Source organism: Pristiophorus japonicus, chromosome 13 (genome assembly GCF_044704955.1).
Source record: "Pristiophorus japonicus isolate sPriJap1 chromosome 13, sPriJap1.hap1, whole genome shotgun sequence".
NCBI lineage: Eukaryota > Metazoa > Chordata > Chondrichthyes > Pristiophoridae > Pristiophorus > Pristiophorus japonicus.
The window spans coordinates 55,970,968-55,996,863 of NC_091989.1; the positions used below are offsets into that span (position 1 = coordinate 55,970,968).

General features: G+C 42.9%; 1 protein-coding gene across 4 annotated transcripts in view; it reads left to right on the forward strand.

The window, feature by feature from the left end:
- The window catches only part of LOC139278583 (copine-8), a 435,806-nt gene that overhangs the window by 274,682 nt on the left and 135,228 nt on the right, over window positions 1-25,896 (forward strand). For all 4 annotated transcript variants that reach the window (XM_070897510.1, XM_070897511.1, XM_070897512.1 and 1 more), the window contains one exon: window positions 19,743-19,796. In XM_070897510.1, the coding sequence (XP_070753611.1) occupies window positions 19,743-19,796 (54 nt within the window). The remainder of the gene's footprint in view (window positions 1-19,742; window positions 19,797-25,896) is intronic.

Sequence of the window (25,896 nt, forward strand, 5' to 3'; positions counted from 1 at the left end):
TTGACGTCACAAATAGAAATAAATGGGTATGATCTGATTGCCATTAGAGAGATGTGGTTGCAAGGTGACCAAAGCTGAGAACTAAATATTCAGGGGTATTTGCCATTTCGTAAGGATAGGCAGAAAGGAAATATGGGGTAGTACTGTTAATAAAGGATGAGATTAGTGCAGTAGTAAGAAATGATATTGGCTCAGAAGATCAAGATGTAGAATCAGATTGGGTGGAGATAAGAAGTAATAAGGGAAAGAAGTCACTGGTGGGAGTGGTCTACAGGCCCCCAAGCAGCAGACACTCTGTGGCACAGAGTATCAAGAAATAATGGAGGCTTGTAAGAAAGGTACAGCAATAATCATGGGTGATTTTAATCTTCACATTGATTGGACAAATCAAATTGGCAATGGTAACCTTGAGGAAGAGTTCATAGAGTGTATGCAGGATGGTTTCTTTGAACAATACGTTGTGGAACCAACCAGGGAGCAAACTATTTTAGATCTGGTAATGTGTAACGAGTCTGGATTAATTAATGATCTTGTAGTGAAGGATCCTCTTGGGACGAGTGATCATAACATGGTAGAATTTCAAATTCAGTTTGAGGGTGAGAATGCTAGGTCTCAAACGAGTGTCCTGAACTTAAATAAAGATAATTATAAAGGTATGAAGGCAGAGTTGGTCAAAGGGGACTGGGAAAGTATATTAAAGGGTAAGACTGTAGAAAGGCAATGGCAAATATTTAAGGAGCTATTTCAAAACTTTCAGCAAAGATTTATTCCAGTGAGAAATAAAGACGCTAAGGGAAAAATGAACCACCCCTGGCTAACTGAGGAAGTAAAGGATGGTATCAAATTGAAAACAAAGGCATACAATGTTGCGAAGGACAATGCAAGGCCAGAGGATTGGGAACATTTTAGAAACCAGCAAAGGACGACTAAAAAAATAATAAAGACAGAGAAGATAACATATGAGAGTAAACTAGTAAGAAATATAAAAACTGACAGTAAGAGCTTCTACAAGTATATAAAAAGGAAACAAGTAGCTAAAGTAAATGTTAGTTCCTTAGAGGATGAGACTGGAGAATTAATAATGGGAAACAGGGAAATGGCAGAGACTTTGAACAAATATTTTGTATCAGTCTTCATGGTAAAGGACACTAAAAACATCCCAATAATTGATAATCAAGCAGCTATTGAGATGTCACACAAAAGATTACTGCACAAGATAAGAGTTCACGGGGTTGGGGGTAATATATTAACGTGGATAGAGGATTGGCTAACTAACAGAAAACAGAGAGTCGGGATAAATGGGTCATTTTCAGATTGGCAAACTGTAACTGGTGAGGTGCCACAGGGATTGGTGCTGGGGCCTCAACTATTTACAATTTATATTAATGCCTTGGATGAAGGGACCAAGTGTAATGTAGCCAAATTTGCTGATGACACAAAGATAGGTGGGAAAGCAAGTTGTGAGGAGGATGCAAAGAATCTACAAAGGGATATAGATAGGCTCAGTTAGTGGGCAAAAATTTGGCAAATGGACTATAATGTGGGAAAATGTGAGGTTATCCACTTTGGTAGGAGAAATAAAAAAGCAAATTATTATTTAAATAGGGGACGATTACAAAATGCTATAGTACAGAGGGATCTGGCGTTCTTGTGCATGAAACCCAAAAAGTTAGTATACAGGTACAGCAAGTAATCAGGAAGGCAAATGGAATGCTGGCCTTTATTGCAAGCGGAATGGAAAATAAAAGTAGGGAAGTCTTGCTCCAATTGTACAGGCATTGGTGAGGCCACATCTAGTGTACTGCATACAGATTTGGTCTCTGTATTTAAGGAAGAATATACTTGCATTGGAAGCTGTTCAGAGAAGGTTCACTCGGTTGATTCCGGAGATGAAGGGGTTGACTTATGAAGATAGGTTGAGTAGGTTGGGCCTATACTCATTGGAGTTTAGAAGAATGAGAGGTGATTATTGAAACATATAAGATTCTGAGGGGATTTGACAGGGTAGATGCAGAAAGCATGTTTCCCCTCATGGGGGAATCTGGAACTAGGGGCCATAGTTTCAGAATAAGGGCAGCCCAGTTAAAACAGAAATGAGGAGCAATTTCTTCTCTGAGAGTTGTGAATCTTTGGCATTCTCCACCCCACAGAGCTGTGGAGGCTGGGTCTTTGAATATATTTAAGGTGGAGATACACAGATGTTTGTATGATAAGTGAGTCAAGGGTTATGGGAAGTGGAGTTGAGGCCAAGATCAGATCAGCCATGATCTTATTGAATGGCGGAGCAGGCTCGAGGGACCAAATGGCCTACTCCTGTTCCTATTTCTCATGTTCTTATGTTCAGATTGCACAACTTCAGTGCTTATAACCTCCAATCTTTTCACAGTATAATAATTATATAATTACACTTTGATCTCTTCCATCCCCTTCAACACGACAATGAAAATATTGTTTCTGTTATAACATTTCTTGTCTTTTTCTACCTTATGATTGCTACTATGGTCCCTACTCCTTTGAACTTTTTTTCCGTGTGTTTAAAACCCAAGCTCAACGTCACTGCTTCCTGATTTCACTCATCTCTTTTGTTACTTTCAGCCTTGGTGGTGTGCTGCACTCTGGACCTTGGCTCTCCCAGTTAGTTTCTTAATTAGAATAAAATTAATTGGAAATCTGAAGAACTGAAATCTTCCCACTTAACTCTTGTCTTCCTGCAACAAAGGAATTACAAGTTCATGCCATTACAGTTTTCAGATAGTCATGAGATTTGTGATTTTTTTTTCCATTATAGTGACTGCTCTCTGCAGCCTTACTTGCAAGCTCAATGTTTGATGTTTGAAATTGTTGAATTTCCTTTTTCACTCTTTAGCCTGTTTACATGAAGATAGCTTCTGTGGCCTCTATTTCAGCGGTCTTGTTGCAGATACAGTTGTTGGGCTAAGTTCTCATCACAAGCACAGAATGAATGGTTGGAAAATCGTGGGCAATGCACACCCAAATTTATGATATTTGCTCCCAGTGAGCAGGCGGGCAAAGCTCCACGCTGGACAGCCTCCTAAAATTATCTGCTAGATGTTATCACACAATTTTCCAGGTTTATGTGCTCGTGCTCTTTATCCTCTGTTTATAAGCACCACTGCTACTTTTGTTTTATAAACTTGCCCATTTGTAAACAACAAGAGTACAACAAATGTCAGACATTTCCTTCAGTTTCTGAAAGGTAGTACATTTCCCAACTCAATCACACTTTATGTGGTTCTTTATTATTATACTAATATTATTATTCAAATAGAATGGTGTCATTCTATTTGTTCTTGTTAAGCCAAACTCTTTATGCTTGTTCCAGTATAAATATACCTAACATACTTGTTTGTATTGGGTGGGAGGAGACCAGCTGGAGTTGAGATGTTGGCGGGGACAGGAAGAGGAAATGCTGATTTTGTTGCAAGATATTGACATTTTGTGCCATGAAAAAACTTTAAGTGTGCAATTCTGAAAACTGAGACATCAGAGATGTTTGACTCAGCACAAAGGAACAACAATTCTTTTGAAAAATTATAATAAGAAGAATTTTTGAAGCTTTAGAATATTGTAGATCTTTTTGATACAACTGAAGCTTTATTGGATCTAGCTAGCTTATTGTTTCCATCTGGCTGGCTAGCTGAGGATAATGCTACCAAGCCAATGGCAATTAATTTTGTATTTTTATCATTTTCACCATTATTTTTTAATGTTTCTTGCCCATAATGCAAATTGTTGTTGTTTGGCCATCTCTTTAGATACAACCATTGTCAAATATGCTCTTAACATGAATTTTACTGAATAACTATTCACATTTTAGTTTGCTTTGCTTATCTTATGCCCATTGGTGCACTTCTGTCAGTCAGCTCTACCTTCTACATTCAGTTTTCTGCAGTTTCAACTTCACCCTTCAGTGACTCATTTTCATTCTTTTTAAAGATTTTGGACATTTTAGAAATCTGAGTTTAAGTCTGAGTTTGTAAATTCAACTTAAAAAAATGTTAGTTTATTCAGCCAACAATGTTTTTAGTTTGTTTGGTCCCTTTCTGTCCCTTGAGAGTTGCCAGGTTCCACAGTTGAATTTAAGGGAAATTGTTGGAGAGAATTGTCTCTCATCATGTTTTGCTGAGTGATCTCCACAACTAAGCTGCTGAGATTTATACAAGTTTTTATTTTCAAATATAGTGTAAAAATGCAAAATTATAGCATAAACTTGGGCTTTCAAACAAAAATAGAGGTGGACAATTTGTAATATAAGTGTGAGAATAACTCAAAAACAGTGAGATTACCAGCCCTATTTCCTTTTCTCTCTCCTTAGGAGTATACTATATCATCACATTTGCCAAGAGGAGTGAGGCAAACAGCAGACTGTTAAACTAGTTTTCCCAGTTTAATATTTAGTATAGTATTTTTGACTTTTATTTTATGCTGCAGCAAATTGTTTTATTTTTAAATAAATGTGTTTAGTAGTTTAGTCTGTACAAAGGAATTTAGTGTTGTGATATTTTTTGCCATCCGTCACTCAGCATGGAGTCACACCATCAAAAGTGACTGATCACAGTAACTAGTGATACCCACGCTCAGCATGAAGAGACACCACCTATAGTGACTGATCACAGTAACTAGTGATATCCACGCTCAGCATGAAGAGACATCAGCTTTAACAACTGCTCGCAGTGATAATGCAAACTCCTTGCAATCAGTATGATATCGCATCACCCGCAACACTTGATAGCAGCTATCACTGATGTTTCCCGTGGAGCTTCATTATATATAAAGCTGCTGTCTCACTGCACTCCACACGGAGGCTAGCTGTTACCTCTGAAGGTTGTGGAATCCAGCTCCACTCCAGGACTTGAACACGTAATCTGAGCTAACACGTAGGTGGATGCTAAAGATCCCCTGGAATTATTTGAAGAAAAGCAGGGCATTCTTCTGGTGTCCTGGCCAGTAATGACAATTGTGTTGGCTGCTTAATTTTGAAGATGTCAATGTCTGAATTCCCAATATGCACTCTGGTTATGCCAGGAATGCTAAATCGTAAAGTTTACACTGCTTTTTTCTTGGTTCCAGCAACTAAGGAATCATTATGTTCAGCAGTTTAGGAACCATCACAGCATCTTTACAGTTATCTTTATCTGTACTTATCCTTAAAACTGTAATTCCTAGTGCTTCCCCAGTGGCTCAATGTGTTTATCTAGTGAGTATTTGAATCATACAGACCAGGGTCAGTGCCTGATCTGTGCTGAACTGGCTCATCTCAGCCAGGACAGCAGTGTTCTTAGCACGAAATGCTACAGTAAAACAGACATCATTAATTGCTTCCTGCCTGTTTTTCAGATGCAAAATGCACATATAGGGTAGAATTTTGCAGGAGGGGTCAGCGGATGCGATCGATGGCGGGTCGGGTGGGAAAATGTTTTTTTTTTTGACAGCGGCTCAGGATCCCGCTATTTTCAGCTCACCTTCAGAGTTTACCAGGTTGCCCACGGTGTACATCCTGCTTGCAGATTACACTAGGTAAGCAGGGTGTAGTTGAATGGCCATGCAATCATTTCATTACTTGACAGCTGCAAAAACGCGATAAAAGCTCCCATCTCACAACTGTTCACTTTCCAAGCATCTTCCAAGTGTGACATTCCGGCCTGTTGCTGTTGGAGTTGTCTATGAGGGTCCTGATGTTCCCAGTCCCGAACTTCATTTTGAAGGGTGGAAGATGCCTGTGCGTGAGTTCGTTTAATGTGGAGTGGCCGTTGCACACCAGCTATCACACGGGCTTAGAAGAGCAAGGTCTTGGTGCAGTGGCAAGGGGGTCCAAGGCGACTGTAGGCCAGGCTCTGCTGTATGGGCATAGTTGCCTTCGGTGGGATGCGAGCCGTAAGGTCGACGCTGAGCAGCGTCTTTCGGTGAGATGGTGTGAAATCCGGAGCGTGGAAAGTGGGGGTGAGAGAGTTGAGGTAATATTTCCCTCTCCCAGGTATTAGCTCCAGACTGAGGGCAGGCATTGGGATGGCCAGGGGTCCAATTCATGGTAGGAGGAGAGCTCAGAGAGGTCAGAATGTCCAGAGCCATTGTGCACACCATGTGCTCGCCGGGGGCTCCGCAGTTGAGTGGGGCCAGCGGCCGGGGGGAGGCCTGAACGTTGCCAGAGGGATGGAGGCCAGGACGTCGCCGAAGGGAGGAAGGCCCGATCAGCTGAGGCGGCCGCGTACAGTGGGGAGCGAAAGGCTTGGCAGCAGGAAGGTCGATCTGGGAGGTAAGTCCGACGCTCAGCGATGAAGGTGAGCAAGCATGGTTGGGGGATGGGCAGTGGGCCCAGGTAGCTGCCCTTGCAGCATGGGTTTTAGGGGAAAGGGAAGTACTTTAGGGGTAGGAAATGCACCCACAATTAGGGCCGGGGGGGGGGAGCTTAAACAGTGTGGGGTGTGGGAGGAGATTGGGGGAGAGAAGTGTGAAGGATAGCATCAGATGGCCATGGAATATTTTTTGAGACAGTTAATATGGTGAATGCAAAAATAGAAACTATTATTATTTTTTTTTAAATCATGTCTTCAGGAAAAGATGCCAAAACGAGGTAAGGTAAGGTTGTTGGTTTCACTGATAGAAGGTTTCTCAACTTCCTTCATCACCAGCCGAGGCACAGAATAGAGGAAAAGTCCCTCTGGCCACCTGCAGAGCTGGACCACCACCAGGAACACCATCACATGCCCGTTTTTCGGCACAGTTGAATTTCTGGACCATAAGGTTTTCTGAGCACAGACAGAATGAACCTGAAAACACGAAACAAAAGCTCATGTGGGCTAAACTTTCACCATCATTTTTGGTGGTTTTCTCGATGGTACAGCTGTTTTTGAGAAAGAAACCGCCCGGCAGAAGTTACCCCTTAGTTTTGAATGATACCGTCCAAATCTCAACGCCCGCTGGGAGCAAACCGGCGAGAAAATCGCCAGGGCGTAGGTTTGGCCTCAACGGAAGCCCGTCCAGATCACCAAGGGAACTGTCCGGTGAAAGCTGCTTAAACAAGGCGGTAGGTGAGTAATCTGCAAAGAATGGTAAGTTAAAGGTTCTTTATTTATTTATTTTTAATTGTAAAACGGTGATTAACTTTAAAAGTGTCTTGGGAATGTTATTTTTAAATTTTTTTTGAACATTTAAAAAAAAAGTTTTCTCCCCTCCCTAGGCCCAACCACAGCCTCTGAATAAATTAAAAAAACATTTTTAAGAACTGCTCGTTTCACTTAGTTTCACTTTTAACTGCCGAAAAACCGCCGAGAATACTGGTGCAAGATCCATTTTCTCGCTAGGCAGTTTATTTGAACTTAATAATGGAAATTTTCGCCAGTGTTAGTTGCAAAACATTAGCGTTTTTTCTGGGCGGGCGTTGAGGGTCTCTTGGGTAAGTCTAGCCCTTGAAAACTTACCAAATTGGTGCCCCAAGGTGGTGAGGGTGTTCTTGTTGAATCATCTTACTAAAACAATTGATGTTTACATCACAATCCAGCAATGTTATTTGTATTGCTTTAGTTGAAAACTGAATTTCTTTCATCTCAAGGGAATAACATTTGTGTTTCAATAATGATAACTGAAACCTTTGATAATTGTATCGCATCGTTCTCTGCTTGTAATAATTACAATAGATAGCAGAAAATTGAATGATTGCTACCTTTTGAACTTTGGACAAACATAGAAACATAGAAACATAGAAAATAGGTGCAGGAGTAGACCATTCAGCCCTCTAGCCTGCACCGCCATTCAATGAGTTCATGGCTGAACATGCAACTTCAGTACCCCATTCCTGCTTTCTCGCCATACCCCTTGATCCCCCTAGTAATAAGGACTTCATCTAACTCCCTTTTGAATATATTTAGTGAATTGGCCTCAACTACTTTCTGTGGTAGAGAATTCCACAGGTTCACCACTCTCTGGGTGAAGAAGTTTCTCCTCATCTCGGTCCTAAATGGCTTACCCCTTATCCTTCGACTGTGACCCCTGGTTCTGGACTTCCCCAACATTGGGAACATTCTTCCTGCATCTAACCTGTCTAAACCCGTCAGAATTTTAAACGGTTCTATGAGGTCCCCTCTCATTCTTCTGAACTCCAGTGAATACAAGCCCAGTTGATCCAGTCTTTCTTGATAGGTCAGTCCCACCATCCCAGGAATCAGTCTGGTGAATCTTCGCTGCACTCCCTCAATAGCAAGAATGTCCTTCCTCAAGTTAGGAGACCAAAACTGTACATAATATTCCAGGTGTGGCCTCACCAAGGCCCTGTACAACTGTAGCAACACCTCCCTGCCCCTGTACTCAAATCCCCTCGCTATGAAGGCCAACATGCCATTTGCTTTCTTAACCGCTTGCTGTACCTGCATGCCAACCTTCAATGACTGATGACACCCAGGTCTCGTTGCACCTCCCCTTTTCCTAATCTGTCACCATTCAGATAATAGTCTGTCTCTCTGTTTTTACCACCAAAGTGGATAACCTCACATTTATCCACATTATACTTCATCTGCCATGCATTTGCCCACTCACCTAACCTATCCAAGTCACTCTGCAGCCTCATAGCATCCTCCTCGCAGCTCACACTGCCACCCAACTTAGTGTCATCCGCAAATTTGGAGATACTACATTTAATCCCCTCGTCTAAATCATTAATGTACAATGTAAACAGCTGGGGCCCCAGCACAGAACCTTGCGGTACCCCACTAGTCACTGCCTGCCATTCTGAAAAGTACCCATTTACTCCTACTCTTTGCTTCCTGTCTGCCAACCAGTTCTCAATCCACGTCAGCACACTACCCCCAATCCCATGTGCTTTAACTTTGCACATTAATCTCTTGTGTGGGACCTTGTCGAAAGCCTTCTGAATGTCCAAATATACCACATCAACTGGTTCTCCCTTGACAAAGAAGATTACGCTTGCTGGAAAATGAATGTTCAGTAATCTGGTTCTGTTATCAAGGCTTCATATTATCATTGCAGCATATATTACTGGACTCACCAGTATGGTAATTGTTGATAGATCCTGATGTTTTTCAAGTTATAACCCAAAAATCATATTGTAACATTCCTAACTTGAGAAGGTTAAAAGTATGTTAACTTTAATATCCTGAATATTTTGTTAAGAAGTTACACATTACATTAGGTATCTCCAAGCCAATAGGTTCCTATTAACTTGGAGATTTAAGTGAAATGTATTTTAGCAGTGATATGGTGGAAATACAGTCTACCCTTAATTCATTATATGATCATCAATTTTTTGGGCAACTAAATTCTCACTTTGCTGGGTTATTTATATTGATTAATTCAAGTTTCATTTTTTTAAACACTTAAAGCAACTTTGAACTGTCGGGATTAGACTGTGAGCATTCACCAAGTTTCCGAAACATTCTCACCAGCTTAATGGCCAGTCATCCTATGGGGATACTTTACTGCTCGTCATTGCAATTTACAGCTGGGTCTCAGACTGGCATTGGACCCCATTGCCTGGATCTAAAATCAGTAGAGCATCCCTTTAGGGGAACAAAACAAAATAGCTCAGCGTCGGACTAACTACAGGAATTATTGTGATGACTTTAGATCCAAGATCCAGGGCACGGAGAAAAGACATCTGCCAAGGAGTTTGAATTAAATGCTCTGTGTTCCTTCCCCTCCTTCTGGAAAGCTAACAAAAACAACATGTAAAGTGCGGGGAGACAGAGAGAGAGAGACTCACAGGGCCAGGTGGGGGAGGGTTGGTTTGTGAGATGACGTACTATTGCAATTATCAGTAAAGAGGAGGCACCATTGCTTCCAGTGAGATGTACCTAAAAAGGTAAGGATTGCCATTGCCTTTGAGACAGTATAAACGTTGCCACTGGAAACAGAGGCTGTTTTCTGCTGTGGCTGCACAGTGGCGATTCAGCACAACCCTTCCTTGTAAACTAATTATCCCTTTTTTATGGCTAATTTTATAGATTCGCTGTACTATAAAGCCCTTTTTATTGACCATGGTGCAGCAACAAAGTTGTAGATTATGACTTAAAAGCAAGCATGTGTACACAAACGCGTGCAGCAGAATTGTGTTACATTGTTCCAATGTTCTGTAATCCAGCCACGCTATAAGGGAGGTGGTCTCCACAGCATTTATTGATTGTATGCTCACTTGCCCACATTGGTGCACTTTTCAGCCAAGGAAAATTCTATACATTAAATATTTTTCAGCAGATCTAGAAATGTGCATAGTGGTGCAGAAGATTTGTAGGTTTTATGAATTTGCACTCACACTGCAGAGATTGATCTTGTAATATCTGTCCTGATATTAAAGGGCTCAAGTTTCCCCAAAGCTGTTCTTTGGCGTACTTGAAGAGTTCCGCCCGTTTTTTTGGGGGCCCAATTGCGCCCAAAAAAATCATCCAAGTTTCCCCATTTGAATTCTTCATTTTGCCGCTGCCTAGCCTCAGTCCCCACACCTATCCCTGGCCAAATGGCCTCCCCAGTCCCAGTCCCCGCACCTATCCTAGGCCGAATGGCCTCCCCCTACCAGTCCCCACACCTATCCCTGGCCGAATGGCCTCCCCGGTCCCAGTCCCCGCACCTATCCCAGGCCGAATGGCTTCCCCGGTCCCAGTCCCCGCACCTATCCCTGGCTGAATGGCCTCCCCGGTCCCCGTCCCCGCACCTATCCCTGGCCGAATGGCCTCCCCGATCCCAGTCCCCGCACCTATCCCAGGCCGAATGGCTTCCCCTGTCCCAGTCCCCGTACCTATCCCAGGCCGAATGGCCTCCTGGTCCCGGCACCTATCCATAGCCTCCCGGTCCCCGCTCCTAACTATACCCGAAAGTTTTCCCCCCCCACTGCTCTCTCCCACTCTCTCTCACCTCTCCTGCTACTGCTGTCCGGGCATCTGCTGCGTTGCTTTCCTTACCTGCGCCAATTTTCTTAAATCACCAGAAGGTTTTTCTACAGAGGCCACATACGCCGGCCTAAGAAGAATTGGAGTAAATCGGAGCTGGCCAAACTTGCCTAAATGGCCAGAATTGGCGCGGGCGGCAGGTTACGCCCCCATGACTCAAAAAAAACGAACTTTAAAAAATCGTAACTAACTGAGTTACGCTGGTGCACATTGATTGGGAAACTTGTATTTTTTTAACTTAGGCCAAAAAAATGACGCAAATCACTGGGGGAAATTGAGCCCATAATGAGGAGTAAGCTTTAAAAAAAATAAACAATTGCTGAAGTCACCCAGTTGCTAAATTGTGCATTCACTTTATACTGTATTGCAGTGTATATACATTTGTTTTTCCAGGTTAATTTTAATTTTCATCAACTTTAGATCGTTATTTTTGGTGAAACATCATTGTTTAGCATAGGATGCAAAGCTGCTGGGAGGGATTATGAGGTATCTAGACAAGATTATAGGTAGAACCCATTGTAGTAATACACTTTTGTGGAATACGCCTTGTTATATAATTCTTACTGGAATTACTCTTTTATTTTAAGGGAGGGTGGTACTTATGATACGGGTGGCTGCTTTAGGGTTACCATTGAACTCTATTATCATAATAGTCGTCCCAAATCCGTGCCCATCTTTTCCAGAACTCCACGTTTGAATTCCTCCAAACCAGTTTCCACCCTGCCACAGGAACGAAACGGCTCTTATCAAAATCACAAATGACCTCCTATATGTCTGTGACAAAAGTAAACTATCCCTCCTCATCCTTCTCGACCTATCTGCAACCTTTGACACGGGTGATCACTCCATCCTCCTCCAACACCTCTCCACCGTCGTCTATCTGAGTGGGACTACACTCGCCTGGTCCCATTCTTATCTATCTAATCGTAGCCAGAGAATCATCTGATACGGCGTCTCTTCCCACTCCCGCATCATTACCTCTGGTGCCTCTCAAGGATCTATCCTTAGCCTCTTCCTATTTCTCATCTACATGATGTCCCTCGATGACATCATCCGAAAACTCAGCGTCAGTTTCCACATGTCTGCTGATGACACCCAGCTCTACCTCACCACTACTTCTTTTGACCCCCTCCACTATCTCTAAATTATCAGACTGCTTGTCCGACATCCAGTACTGGACGAGCAGAAATGTTCTCCCAACTAAATATTAGGAAGACCGAAGCCATTGTTTACAGTGCCCGCCACAAACTCAGTTCCCCAGCTATTGACTCCATCACTAGTATCTGCCTGAGGCTGAACCAGAATGTTCACAACCTAGGTGTCATACATGACCCTGAAATGAGCTTCCAACCACATTTCTGCATCATTACTAAGACCGCCTATTTCCACCTCTGTAACATTGCCCGACTCCGCCCCTGCCTCAGCTCATCCGCTGCTGAAACCCTCATCCATGCCTTTGTTACCTCAAGACTTGACTATTCAAATGCACTCCAGGCTGGCCTCCCACGTTCCACCCTATGTAAACTTGAAGTCAAAAACTTTGCTACCCATGTCCTAAATCAGAATCATAGAAAAATTACAACACAGAAGGAGGCCATCTGGCCCATTGTGTCTGTGCTGGTTGAAAAAGAGCTGCCCAGCCTAGCTCCACCTTCCAGCACTAGGCCCGTAGCCCTGTAGGTTACCACTCTTTAAGTGCACATCCAAGTACTTCTTAAATGTGATAAGGGTTTCTGCCTCTACCACCCTTTCAGGCAATGAGTTCCAAACCCCCACCACCCTCTAATGAAAATGTTTTTCCTCATCTACCCTGTAAATCTTCCACCAACTACTTTAAATCTATGCCCCCTGGTTATTGAGCCCTCTGCTAAGGGAACTAGATCCTTCTATCCACTCTATCTAGGCTGCTCATAATTTTATACACCTCAATTAAATCTCCCCTCAGCCTCCTCTGTTCCAAGGAAAGCAACCCCAGCCTATCCAATCTTTCCTCATATCTAAAATTTTCCAGTCCTGGCAACACCCTCGTAAATCTCCTCTGTACCCTCTCTAGTGCAATCACATCTTTCCTGTAATATGGTGATCAGAGTGGCACCGGCCGGAGTGGAGGGCCTTTCGGCCCGGGATATGCAGTGGCGTAATTTTCCGTTTCCAGCCCAGCCTCAGCCTTTGGTCAATTTCCGTTCCCAGCCTCAGCCCTTCAGAGCGTCCCTCGTTACCCTGGCAACGTGAGTTTTTGGCGCAGGCATTAAGCTCCACCCACAGAGCTTAAGGCCAATGTGCGCCACGCCAAATTCAACGTTAAAACCAGTGAAACTCTCAACTTTTTTTTCTGCCGCAGTCAGGCCACAAAATAATCGGACATACCTCTTCAAATATGCCAAAAATCGCCCATGTGGAAAATTAATCCCAAGGTGTATTCCCTTGCCTTGTTGCACCTCTCTAAATGCATTACCTCATACTTCTCCAGATTGAATTCCATTTTCGCCTTTTCTGCCCAGCTGACCAGTCCATCGCTATCTTCCTGCAGTCTAAAGCTTTCCTCCTCACTGTCAACCACACAGCCAATTTTTTGTATCATCTGCAAACTTCTTTATCAAAGCCCCTATATTTAAGTCTAAATCAATAATATATTCTACAAAAAGCAAGGGATCGAGTACTGAGCCCTGTGGAACTCCACTGGAAACAGCCTTCTAATCACAAAAACACCCGTTAACCATTACCCAACTCGCACTATGTCCCATTCACCCATCACCCCTATGCTCATTGACCTACATTGGCTCCCAGTTAAGCATTAACAAATTCTCATCTTTGTTTTCAAATCCTGTCATGGCCTCCCCATCCCAAGCTCAGTAATCCCCTCCAGCCCCACACCACCCCCGAGATATCTATACTCCTCTAATTCTGCCCTCCTGAGCATCCCTGATTTTAATCGCTCAACCATTGGTGGCCGTGCCTTCAGCTGCTTAGGCCCTAAGCGCTGAAATTCCCTCCCTAAACATCTTCGCCTCTCTGCCTCTCTTTCCTCCTATAAAATGCTTCTTAAAACCCACCTCTTTGACCTTTTAGTCATCTGCCTTAATTTCTCCTTATATTGCTTGGTTTCAAATTTTGTTTTATAACACTCCTGTGAAGCACCTTGGGATGTTTTATTTCATTAATCATCATCATAGGCAGTCCCTCGAAGTCGAGGAAGACTTGCTTCCACTCTAAAACTGAGTCCTCAGGGGGCTGTACAGTCCAATGCGGGAATTACAGTCTCTGTCACAGGTGGGACAGACAGTTGTTGAAGGAAAGGGTGGGTGGAAACCTGGTTTGCCGCATGCTCCTTCCGCAGTCTGCACTTGGTTTCTGCGTGCTCTCGGCGACGAGACTCGAGGTGCTCAGCGCCCTCCCGGATGCTGTTCCTCCATTTTGGGTGGTCTTGGGTCAGGAATTCCCAGGTGCCAGTGGGGATGTTGCACTTTGTCAAGGAGGCTTTGAGGGTGTCCTTGAAACGTTTCCTCTGACCACCTGGGGCTCGCTTGCCGTGTAGGAGTTTCGAGTAGAGCGCTTGCTTAGGGAGTCTCGTGTCAGGCATGCAGACAATGTGGCCCGCCCAACGGAGCTGGTCAAGCGTGGTCAGTGCTTTGATGCTGGGGATGTTGGCCTGAGCGAGAATACTGACGTCGAAGCGTCTGTCCTCCCAGTGGATTTGCAGGATCTTGCGGAGGCAGCGTTGGTGGTACTTCTCCAGCACTTTGAGATGTCTGCTGTATATAGTCCACGTCTCTGAGCCATATAGGAGCACGTTAAAGATGCTATATAAATACAAGTTGTTATTGTCACCATTGTAACAGCATCATCGGCAGTCCCTTGAAATCAAGGAAGACTTGCTTCCACTCTAAAGGTGAGTTCTTAGGTGACTGAACAGTCCAATATGGGAATTACAGTCTCTGTCATTGAAGGAAAGGGTGGGTGGGGAGTCTGGTTTGCCGCACGCACCTTCCGCTGCCTGTGCTTGCTTTCTGCATGCTCTTAGCGACGAGACTCGAGGTGCTCAGCATTGTTTCAAGAGCAGTGCTGGTGGAAGCTTCAGTTTACAAAGTTCACCATATCAAAGTTATGCTGTACACTCCTTGCTAATCTACAGCCAAACTCCTCCACAAGTGTCACACTGCCAATGGCTGTCAAAGTTACAACTTTCCTTAACATTTATGCTTAGGTTGCATTCCAGGTTGCCTCTGAGGGCATCAGCAAATTACATCAAACAACACATCAGAAATGTACAAGGCAAGTGACTGATGTTAGTTTGCTCGAACAAACAATTTCATCTTCTTCGCATTGAAAATCGATAGCAATGTGAAAGAGTGTGAGACTTTACAGAGTGGCAGGAGTGCTGGAAGTCTAGGGGTTGTAGATTGCACCTATTTGGCTTTACCTGTTCCTTTACCCAAGGCCACTGCACACAAAATCAGTAAAAATTCAACTACTCATTGGCATCCATCAGCACCACAATACACACATCAATACTCACTTCCCAGGCTGCTGTCACAATGCCTTCATTTTAAGGCAGTTCATCATCCCACCAGTTTCGATTCTGAAAAGCAACTCTTTTTTGGTGGCTCTGGCCCGATCAAGGCTGTCCTCTGCAGCCATGATTAATTACATCTTTCAGCATCACAAGATACCAGCTGAACACACGTAATATAAGGTGTATCTGTTCAACCAAGTAATCATTGAACACACCATTGAAATGTTGAAGCAAGGCTTTAGGTGCTGGGATTAATTTGGAGGTATTCTGCAGTACAGCCCAGCTAACATTTCCATAATTATAGTTGCGTGCTGCATGCTGTGCAACTGCATAGAGACATCATCACAGAGGTGGTAGCAGAGAAAGGATCCCAGCCACATCACGGGGACCACAAAGAGGAGCAGGGGGAACCAGAAATGGTCGAAGAGGAGGACACTGTGCCAGCTGCCAGAACCATTTGGCAAGTTTACATACAGGACACTTCTTAACTTGCAAATGTGACCACTGCGTCGTTGATACTCCTGTCTACAACTCCTCATATGTTTCACCTAAATCTTCCAGTCAACCCACAAATATTACAGTCATGCCACCGAAAGAAACATCCTCGCAAAGCTTTGCAAAAACACAGTGGCCTAGAAATACCATTCCATTGACTGTAGTGGAAGTTACCATCAGGCACTGCGTATAACAGACTGCCAATCCGATACCGCTGCTGTGTGCCACCGCCCAAGACAAATTTCTCGGCCAGTCTACCTACACTACTTTAATGCAACCAGATTTTTAATGTCAAACCATGTCATGTGTATAGGTGCCTAGTGTTTGTTTCCACGGTGTTTGAACTTGCTGACTGTGCACGATGAATATACGCTGAACCCTGGTTTAAATATTTTTGCCAGAGCTTAACTTAGGGAGTGCAGAGAATGGAGATCAGAGGCCTCACTATTGGGTGCCAGCAGATAGTGAGGGACTGCCACCTTTTAAAAAAAAATGACATCAGTAGGGGTACAACAACCCTTTGCAAGGTTGGCCTTTGGATGAAAAGCACTGATGGTAGAACAGCAGAGGAAAGCCCTTTTAAAAGGAGAGGGCCATCCAGTAACATTTTTATTTAAGACTTCCCTGTGTTGGGGTGCCTTACTACTTTATCATCACTCTTGGCAAACACACAAAAAAGATTTGGCAAATAAAAGTAATGGCCCTTATAAAAGAGTGTGTGGGTGTTTGATATTGCAGTGCACTGGGACGTCTTTGTTACGTGAAAAGCTCCATTGTCATGTTATATTTTATGTTCCATATTGGTGCCCCAGTGGGTTGAGAGTTGTAATAGTGAGTTTGTAACTTCAAGCACCAATTCCCAGTCACAGCCCTGCAGATATAGCAAAATGCTAAGCAGAGGCTAACACTAGGGAATCTGGAAGTTAGCCCAGGACATAGGGACAGGAGTTGATCAGTCAGCCCCTCGATCCTATTCTGCCATTCAACTAGATTATGGCTGATTTTTACTGCAACTTATGGAAATGCAAACCAAGTTTATTGCAACCTGTCTTCATAATTTAACAAGACTCCCTTCAGATAAAGGCCAACATGCGATTAGCCTTTTTGATGACTTTTCATACCTGTATGCTAGCTTTTAGTGATATATGTACATGGACGCCCAAATTGCTTTGCTCCTCCACAGCTTCCAGTCTCTCATTTTTGATAAAATATTCCAATTTGGCTTTCTCAGATCTAGAGTGGATGATATCGCACTTTCCTATAGTGAATTCCATCTGTATTGCCTTCCCCATTCACTTAGTCTGTCTGTAACTGCATGATCCCATCTGCAAAACACACTGTGTATCCTAACTTAGTGTCATCTGCAAACATATTCCTTCATCCAGGTTATTAATATATATGGCAAAAAGCTGAGACCCCAGTACAGACCCCTGGGGAATACCACTTGTCACATCCCACCAATCAAAGAATTAACACGTTATTTCAAATCTCTGTCTCCCAACCAATTACCAACCCTTGTCACAAGGTTATCTCCAATACCGTGTGCTCTCATTATTTTGCTAATAATCTCGTGCAGTACATTATCAAATGCCTTCATCCATTGACACTCCCCTATCCACCATGTTCGTGACAACCTCTAAAAATTCAACTAGATTTGGCAGACACATTTAGCTGATACTTGTCCAAGTGTTCAGTCACTCTGACCTTGATGATAAAATCCTGTAACTTGCCCACAATTAATGTTAAATTGACAGGGCTGCAATGATTTGGTTTCTCCCTTCCTTTTTAAATACTGCCGCCGTTTGCAATTTTCCAATCCAGAGGCACAATTCCAAATAAGAGGTAAGCCATTTAGGACCGAGATGAGGAGAAACTTCTTCATTCAGAGAATTGTGAACCTGTGGAATTCTCTACCACAGAAAGTTGTTGAGGCCAATTCGTTAGATATATTCAAAAGGGAGTGAGATATGACCCTTACAGCTAAAGGGAGCAAGGGGTATGGAGAGAAAACAGGAATGGGGTACTGAAGTTGCATGATCAGCCATGATCATATTGAAGGGCCGAATGGCCTACTCCTGCACCTATTTTCTATGTTTCCTGAATCTAGAGAGGTTTGAAAAATTATGACTAAAGCATCTACAATTCCCTCATATTTCTTTTAATACAGGTTGGAAAACATCAGGTTGTAAAGATCTGTCTATCTTAAGTCCCATATTTCTTCGATTACCATTTTTTAACTCATTTTAAACCTAATAAATTCCTCTCCTTGATCTATTTTTAGGTCCCCTTGCACTCTGATATTTTGTCCTCTTTCTCCACGGTGAAAAATGATACAACACACATTAAACAAGTCTGCTGTTTCCTTATTATCCATTATAGTGTCGCCCTCATCTGTCTTTGTTGGACCCATATTTTCCATTCCCCATTTCTGTACCAATCTCTTGCTCTTAATACATTTATATTAAAAACATTCCTGTTAGCTTTGATATACCTTGCAATATTTTTTTCATATTCTTTTTTAGCATCCTTGTATCCCCCTGTTGCTTTTTATAGCCTCCCCTCTTTGCTGAATTTCCACTTTCCTTGCATTTGTGTAAGTCTTTTACTTTAGCTTGATACTGGCTCTTACTTCATTGGTTGACCATGGTTGCTTAACTACACCCGTTGAGCTCTGCTCTTTAGGGGTATGTAATGGTTTGCATCTTATAAACTATTTATTTGAATATTTCTCACTGTTTGCAGGTTTATCCATTAACAGTTCAACCCTGTTTACTGTGGTTAATTCTGGTCTCATTTCCGTGCACTGCTTTGATCCAAAGATCACTGTGGGCAGTCATCAGTTTACCCTGTCAGCTAGGGAATAATACATGTACTGGAAAAGCCTTGGGAATACAGGTTGGATTAAGGAAAAGAAGTGTAGTGTGTATTAACCACATCTTTAATAGTGCTAATTTAAACTTTATTGTGACTTATTGGTGTGGATGCCTCCTGAAATCATTTACCTGTGCAGCAACACAAACAACTGCATGATCACATCGTGCGAGGGAAGAATGATGTTTTGAGTTTTCACAATGAGCTACCAGCTTTTTCAGCTGCTTGTGTGTATAAACACGTGTGTAATTTACTTGTATACTAACATTTTGTGGACAGTTTTAACTGCCTCTCGATACTGGTAAAGCCTTTAGACTTGAACCAGTTTTTAAACTGGTCAGTTTGAGTAGAACACCGACTACAGGTTGTACCTCTCCAGTCTGGGACTCTTTGGTCCGGCAATATCCCTTGCTTGCAATTATTTTCAGTTGAAGATTACATTCTTAAAGATCAATGAGAACTTAGAAGCTATCTAAATGGGAATTCATTGATCTTGGGGCATGTAACATGTCATTGTAATTTCTCAACTGCTTTTTTGAACCAGCTCCAAAATTGCCCACTGTGCTCCAGTTGATGTAGGCTGGGCAGTAGCCCAGGTGATGGTAGACGAATCACTCAGACATGTCTTATGACCACTGATATGTCCTGTCAAGCCTTGGTATATCCTGCCAAGCCTATCAATAGAAACATATGCATGACTCAATTTGCATCAATGCATTGAAACTTTGGTAATTGAGTAAATTATTTACGGAGTCACAAACAATGTTATATTACAGAAATGCTTGGTTTTCTAGGTACTTAATTTAACATAATTTAATTCGGCATACACAGAATTTTTGCCAGTTTTGTAAATTAATTAATATTAATTTTCTGCACTGTTACCCTTTTTAATTGGGATAATTAACAACATTCATGAATGGAAGTGACAATTAAATGATTTTACCTTTTAGGTGCTAAATCCAAAGAAGAAGGCAAAAAAGAAAAAATACATTAATTCTGGAACAGTAAGTACTTATATATTTGATGGATACATAAAAATGATTCCAATGTCTCTGTAGGAACTATGGTCCAATTACAGGAGATAATTTAAGGAGTTGACTTTATCTACTAATGGATATCTATTTTAAACTTACCTTTTATTCTGATACGAATAATATGATCATATTTTTATATTTTCATTTTTTAGTTCACAATATTTTTGTCTCCTTTGCTGCCGGTACAGTATATTGATACAATTTGTGAGTTGATGCATGCGTGTGCATTTGACAGTTTTAAGTGTATAAAAATATTCCTAATATGGACTGAGTACTTTTGAATTTACTATCTTTCAGTATTTCCTTTTCTTGTTCTTTGATTTGGTTCTGTAACAGAGTTTTTGCAATAGAGTATTCTTTATACCAAATTTGATTTGTTGAATGCCATGAATTTGATCTTCCAAAAGACAATCTTTATTAGATCAAATCCTCTTACGTTCAAACTTTTGGACTGTGATTTTGACTCTGGTCTTTAACTGCAAATTCTTTGTTGACCTCCCCATTAGCAAAATGCCTTGTAAAGTAAAGTCTTTAAAATTATTCCATTCATTTAAACATGAACTAAACGATATCATGTGTTACACTACCCAAGGCTTGCTAATAGGCTTTTTTAAAGAATTTCAAAGAAAAATGTTTGTTGTGTCCCTGGAATGTTTAAGTGGGAATGGAATACTTTCCTATTGCAGGCATCTAAGGGGGAGTTTTCCAATTTTGCATTCCCGATGGAGAGCCTCGTCTATCAGCACTCATAACGAACTGAGCATAATTTTCCAACCATTTGATATAATGGTTGGAAAATCATGTGTCACGTGCCTGAATTTCCGATGTGCACTCTCAACAGGCGAGGTATCCTGCTGGGAGCTCGCAATCTGACAATTTACCTCTCCACGATCATTATAAACCGCTGGAAGATAGGTGCAGAGTAAAGTTCTCTATTGTGTCCAAACAATATGCCTGAGCACTTATAACGTGTCACCCATTAAATGTGTATGAACATATGATAATGTTTGTCAGAAAAAGACCAACTGGTCCATCTAGCCTATCCCATACAGTCGCGATGACTTAAGTCTCACAATAGAGACATTTTCTACCCACCTGCAGCCATGTCATCTCCTAGGAGAGGCAATAAAACAGATAAAAACCTAACCTAATTGGAAAAAGAAAACCTGGAAATTTCTTCACTGACCCCTTCAGGCGATCGAGACTAGTCCATGGGGAACACTTTGATCCTGACATGTATTACAGCATACCCCTTGTACAACATGATCGCCACCCCAGCCAGAAACAGGCCCAGCTCTCTCTTGAAGGAATACAGCAAATCTGTGCTCATCGCACAAGCCTGCAACCTGTTCCACAGGTCTCGTAATCTGTGGGAAAAGAAGAACCACCCAACAGCCAACCGAGTTCTGCCCTTCTATAGCTTGTAAACATGACCCCTGGTCCTTTCTAACCTATCCATTTGAAATTATTTGTCCATGTAAACACGATCTAGTCCCCTCATTATTTTATAAACCTTGATCAAATTGCTCCTGGTTCTATGCTCCTCTACACTACACAGACCCAGCTCTTTAAGCCTATCTAGGTAGCTAAGATGTTTTAAACGGAGAATCAATCTTGTGGCCTTCATCTGCATTCTGTCCAAAGACTCAATTTCCCCCACCATGTGAGGGGATCATAGCTGGACACAGTATTATATTTGTTTTGTAGTGAATTGTCCTGTGAATCTAGTACCCTTTTGCTTTAGATATAGCTTCAAGTCATTGACTGTGAATCTATAGAAAGTGATGCAATATAAAACCCAAATCTTTTTCTTTCACAAATGGCTTCAATTCGATTTGCTGTAGGGTGTATGTATATTTAGCATTAGACCTATCCACTGACATGATATTACACTTTTATACGTTAAACGTAATTTGCCAAACATGGGCCCATTGTCCCCAACACATCAAGATCGGTTTACAGTAATTGATCTCCAAGCAGATCCCAATGCATTGACAACAACTTTCTGCCAATTCTTAATCCACCACAACAGATTATCATTGATTCCAAAAGATTTTGGGCCCGAAGTTCACCACCCCCAAAGGGACGGCTATCGTGGAGTTTGGGCGGTCGATTGAAAAAATTGATCGGCTGCCGCAGTCGGGTACTTTTCCCTCCCCGAGCTGAATATGGCTCAGGGAGGATTTCAGCGGTGTTCACTTCCGCTGGAAACGGCGCGGTGAAGCCGCTGTAAAGGAAGGTTTCCAGCGGTGAGCTCAGCAGCGTGTGGGCTGCTGGAAAGGGACTACCACAGCAAAATTCATCGAGGAAAAGGTAACACTTTTCCCGGCAGTGCCCCCACGAGGTTTTCGATGTGGTGCTCGAACGCAACACCGCTGGGGCCCTTTGGTAGGTAAAAAGTTTTATTACTTATTATTGTTTTTATTTCATTTTCTCTTGATATAGTTTTATTAATTGTTTTGGCTCCATTAAACCTGCTTACTGCTGCTCAGAGGTTTGCACATACCCCTGTACTTTTGTACAACTTTCAGTCTGACTCTTTAGTGGAGTCCTGTGGGCTGCAGAGACCTGCTTGGCAGGGTTCACCCTGAGGATGGGAGGAGTGTTGGGAGGGCGACACGTGGTGCACCTGGTCAGAAGCAGAGCGGCACACAGGAGAAGGCATCGCCATCAGCACCGTGCAGACAGGCAGCGGGCAAGGGAAGCAGCGACCATGATTCGTTCATTCTGCACCAGACCAGTGTGTTTGCCATCTTCACCGGCCCGAATCAGGATTGCGGTTGGCTGCTTGGGGACAAGGGATATCCCCTGTGGCTGCTCACTCCTCTGCGGAACCCCAAGACAGCGCCAGAGCATGCATACAATGACGCTCATCGTGCCACCAGGTGCATCATTGAGCAATGCATGGGCATCCTTAAGCAGAGATTCCGGTGCCTGGACAGCTCTGGTGGCACCTTGCAGTACTCTCCTCATCGGGATTTCCATCATCGTCATGGTCTGTTGCATGCTGCACAACCTGGCCATCATGAGGGGACAGCCGCTGGAGGTCAAGCCAGCAGCACCACCTGAGGAGGAGGAGGAGGAGGAGGAGGAGGAGGGTCCCCGTCGCCCCAGAGCTAGGAGGTGTCAACCCATCGCCACCCTGGAAGGGCCGAGTGCAGACTGGTCAGCACCCTCCTGGGAGGGTGCGTCCTCACATATATGGAGGTGCCTGACACCGCCCCTGCAATCTCCCTCCATGCATTATGTACTGGCGGTCTGCCAGGTCTCCCCATGTCAGGAAACAGTATTCTTCTTCTGTTCTCCACACCGTCCATCAGTGTCTCCAGCTCCATATCAGTGAACCTGTTGGCTCTCCTTGCACCTCTTACACTAGCCATCCTTCTAAACTCCTTCCCCCCTCAGGGCCTTGCTGCAAACCCCGGCCTTTAAAAAGGCCAGGGAGCAGCTGTCTCGTTAGAAACCCTTCCCTGCATGCTGAATTTCTCAGTGGTGATAACACTCAAATTAAGACAGCCACACTGCTGAAAAATGCACTTTGAAAGGGTTCATTAGCGTTGGAACCCATTTGTTCACTTTTGAAGCTGAATATGGAGTGGCCAAAAAATTTCGATGCTCATGGCCCCAAAAAAGTGGGGGGAGCACCAGCTTTCGAGCAGTACTGAATTTTGAGCCCTTTATCTTTTAGAATAGCCTCTTGTGATGTACCTTATCAAAGGCTTTCTGAAAGTCCAGGTAGACAATGTGTACTGGGTTGCCTCATCCATTAAGTTAGTAACTTCTTCCAAAATATTCATTCGAATTAGTAAGTCATGACTTTCTTTTCTAGAAGCGGTGTTAAGCATCCCTGCTGTCATCTGTTGTTATATGGGGCATCTCTTATGATACCTTCGAGCATCTTATGTATTATTGAAGTCACACTTATGGTCCTATAGTTACCCAACTCTGCCTTATCACCCTTTTAAAAAAAAAAATTGGAATGACATTACTGTCCTTCCAGTCTGAGGGAATAGGGCCCGACTCTAGCAAGCTATCACAGATATGGGTAAGGGGCTTGCATAGTATCCATCTCATTTCTTTAAGGACCCTTGGGCCAGAACCACAATCTATTTTCAGGCTCCTCATTCAATCTCAAGATGGTATCCCACCTATTTTAGTATTAACAGTAACAGCACATTAGGGTGACACATGAAATCTATCTGTATCAGAAAAAAATCAAATGAGATGATTTTGTGATTGGTCCAAATAAGGAACTTAACTGTACTTATTTGTTGAACTGTAGATCAGTAAAGGTCACATTGAGAAAGGCAATGGATTGCATTGCTGCAATTTAAACCAATAACATGACTTGATTTATGTTTGAACGTGGTTTCAGCCTCTATTTTGATTGCTAATCTCGTTACAGCAACAAGATATAAATAACATTTATGACATAGAAAATTTAATAATTTGTGCTGAAATCATTACACTTCAAAAAGTCTTTCCCACAGAGGCCTTCCTCTCCTCAGTGACCTGTGTTGAATTGTGTTGCTGTTCTAGAGTTTGAAATTTCACTTGAGCCTTGAGTGCTGTAGATTTACAACTCCTGCGGATTAATTGTATGTGAGAGAGAAATGCACCAGAGGAATTGTCGTTTTCACCTCACTGTGTGAAACTTGATTACCCAGAGTGCATTACAACAGCCCTTGTGAAATGACAACCAATATACAAATAACAATAGTGAGGTATGATCAATAGGGGAAAAGAAAAAAAATAGCGTTTCTTGAATTTCATGGCATTAAAAAAGAATCTGAGCCAAAGGTGTTTTTTGTGATGAAGGTATTTTCATGTCACTGAGTTGCAACTGATGTGCCCGGCTGGAAGGAGATATTTATGAGCCGCATTGATGCTGAACTCAGTCAGTCAGCTAGGCCCAAACTATGGCACATGATTACCTGATCAATGTCTTTAGTGGTGGGGAGACATCTCTGGTGCAGTGCTGTACCAGCAACATATTTAGTAAGAACTACAAATCCACCAGGGGAAGAAAAAGAGTAAAAGGGCATTTATAATCATGTAAATTACAATGAATAAGGCTTTTGAGGAGGTAAGAATGATCAAATAAATAAAAGTACTTGCATCTTAATCAAATACTACAAATCCACCGTGAGATGCTGGGCAGAAATGACATGAATACCTGAGGTTGGAGGTTTTGGGCAGGGAAAATGACTTGCCAGAGAATCACCTGCAACGGCTTCTCTTCCCGCCCCTGTATCGTTACCTCTGGTGTCCCCCAAGGATCTATCCTTGGCCCCCTCCTAGTTCTTATCTACATGTTGCCCCTTGGTGACATTATCTGGAAACACAGCGTCAGTTTCCACACGTACGCTGATGGCACCCAGCTCTACCTCACTACCACGTCTCTTGACCCCTCCATGGTCTCCAAATTGTCAGACTGCTTGTCCGACATCCAGTTCTGGATGAGCAGAAATTTTCTTCAATTGAATATTGGAAAGATCGAAGCCATTGTTTTCGGTCCCTGCCACAAACTCCATTCCCTAGCCACTGACTCCATCCCTCTCCCGAACTTCTGTCTGAGGCTGAACCAGACTGTTCGCAACCTTGGTGTATTATTTGACCCTGAAATGAGCTTTTGATCACATATCCACAGCATAACTATTCCACCTCAGTAACATCATCCGTCTCCGCCCTTGCCTCAGCTCATCCGCTGCTGAAGCCCTCATCCATGCCTTTGTTACCTCTAGACTTGACAATTCCACCGCACTCCTGGCTGGCCTCCCACATTCTACCCCTACGTAAACTAGAGATGATCCAAAACTTGGCTGCCCATGTCTTAACTTGCACCAAGTCCCGCTCACCCATCACCCCTGTGCTCGCTGACCTACATTGACTCCCGGTTAAGCAATGCCTCGATTTCAAAATTTTTATCCTTGTTTTCAAATCCCTCCATGGCCTCGTCCCCCCCTATCTCTATAATCTCCTCCAGCCCCAACAACCCCCCGAGATATCTGCGTTCCTCTGATTTTGGCCTCTTGAGCATCCCTGATTTATAATTGCTCAACCATTGGTG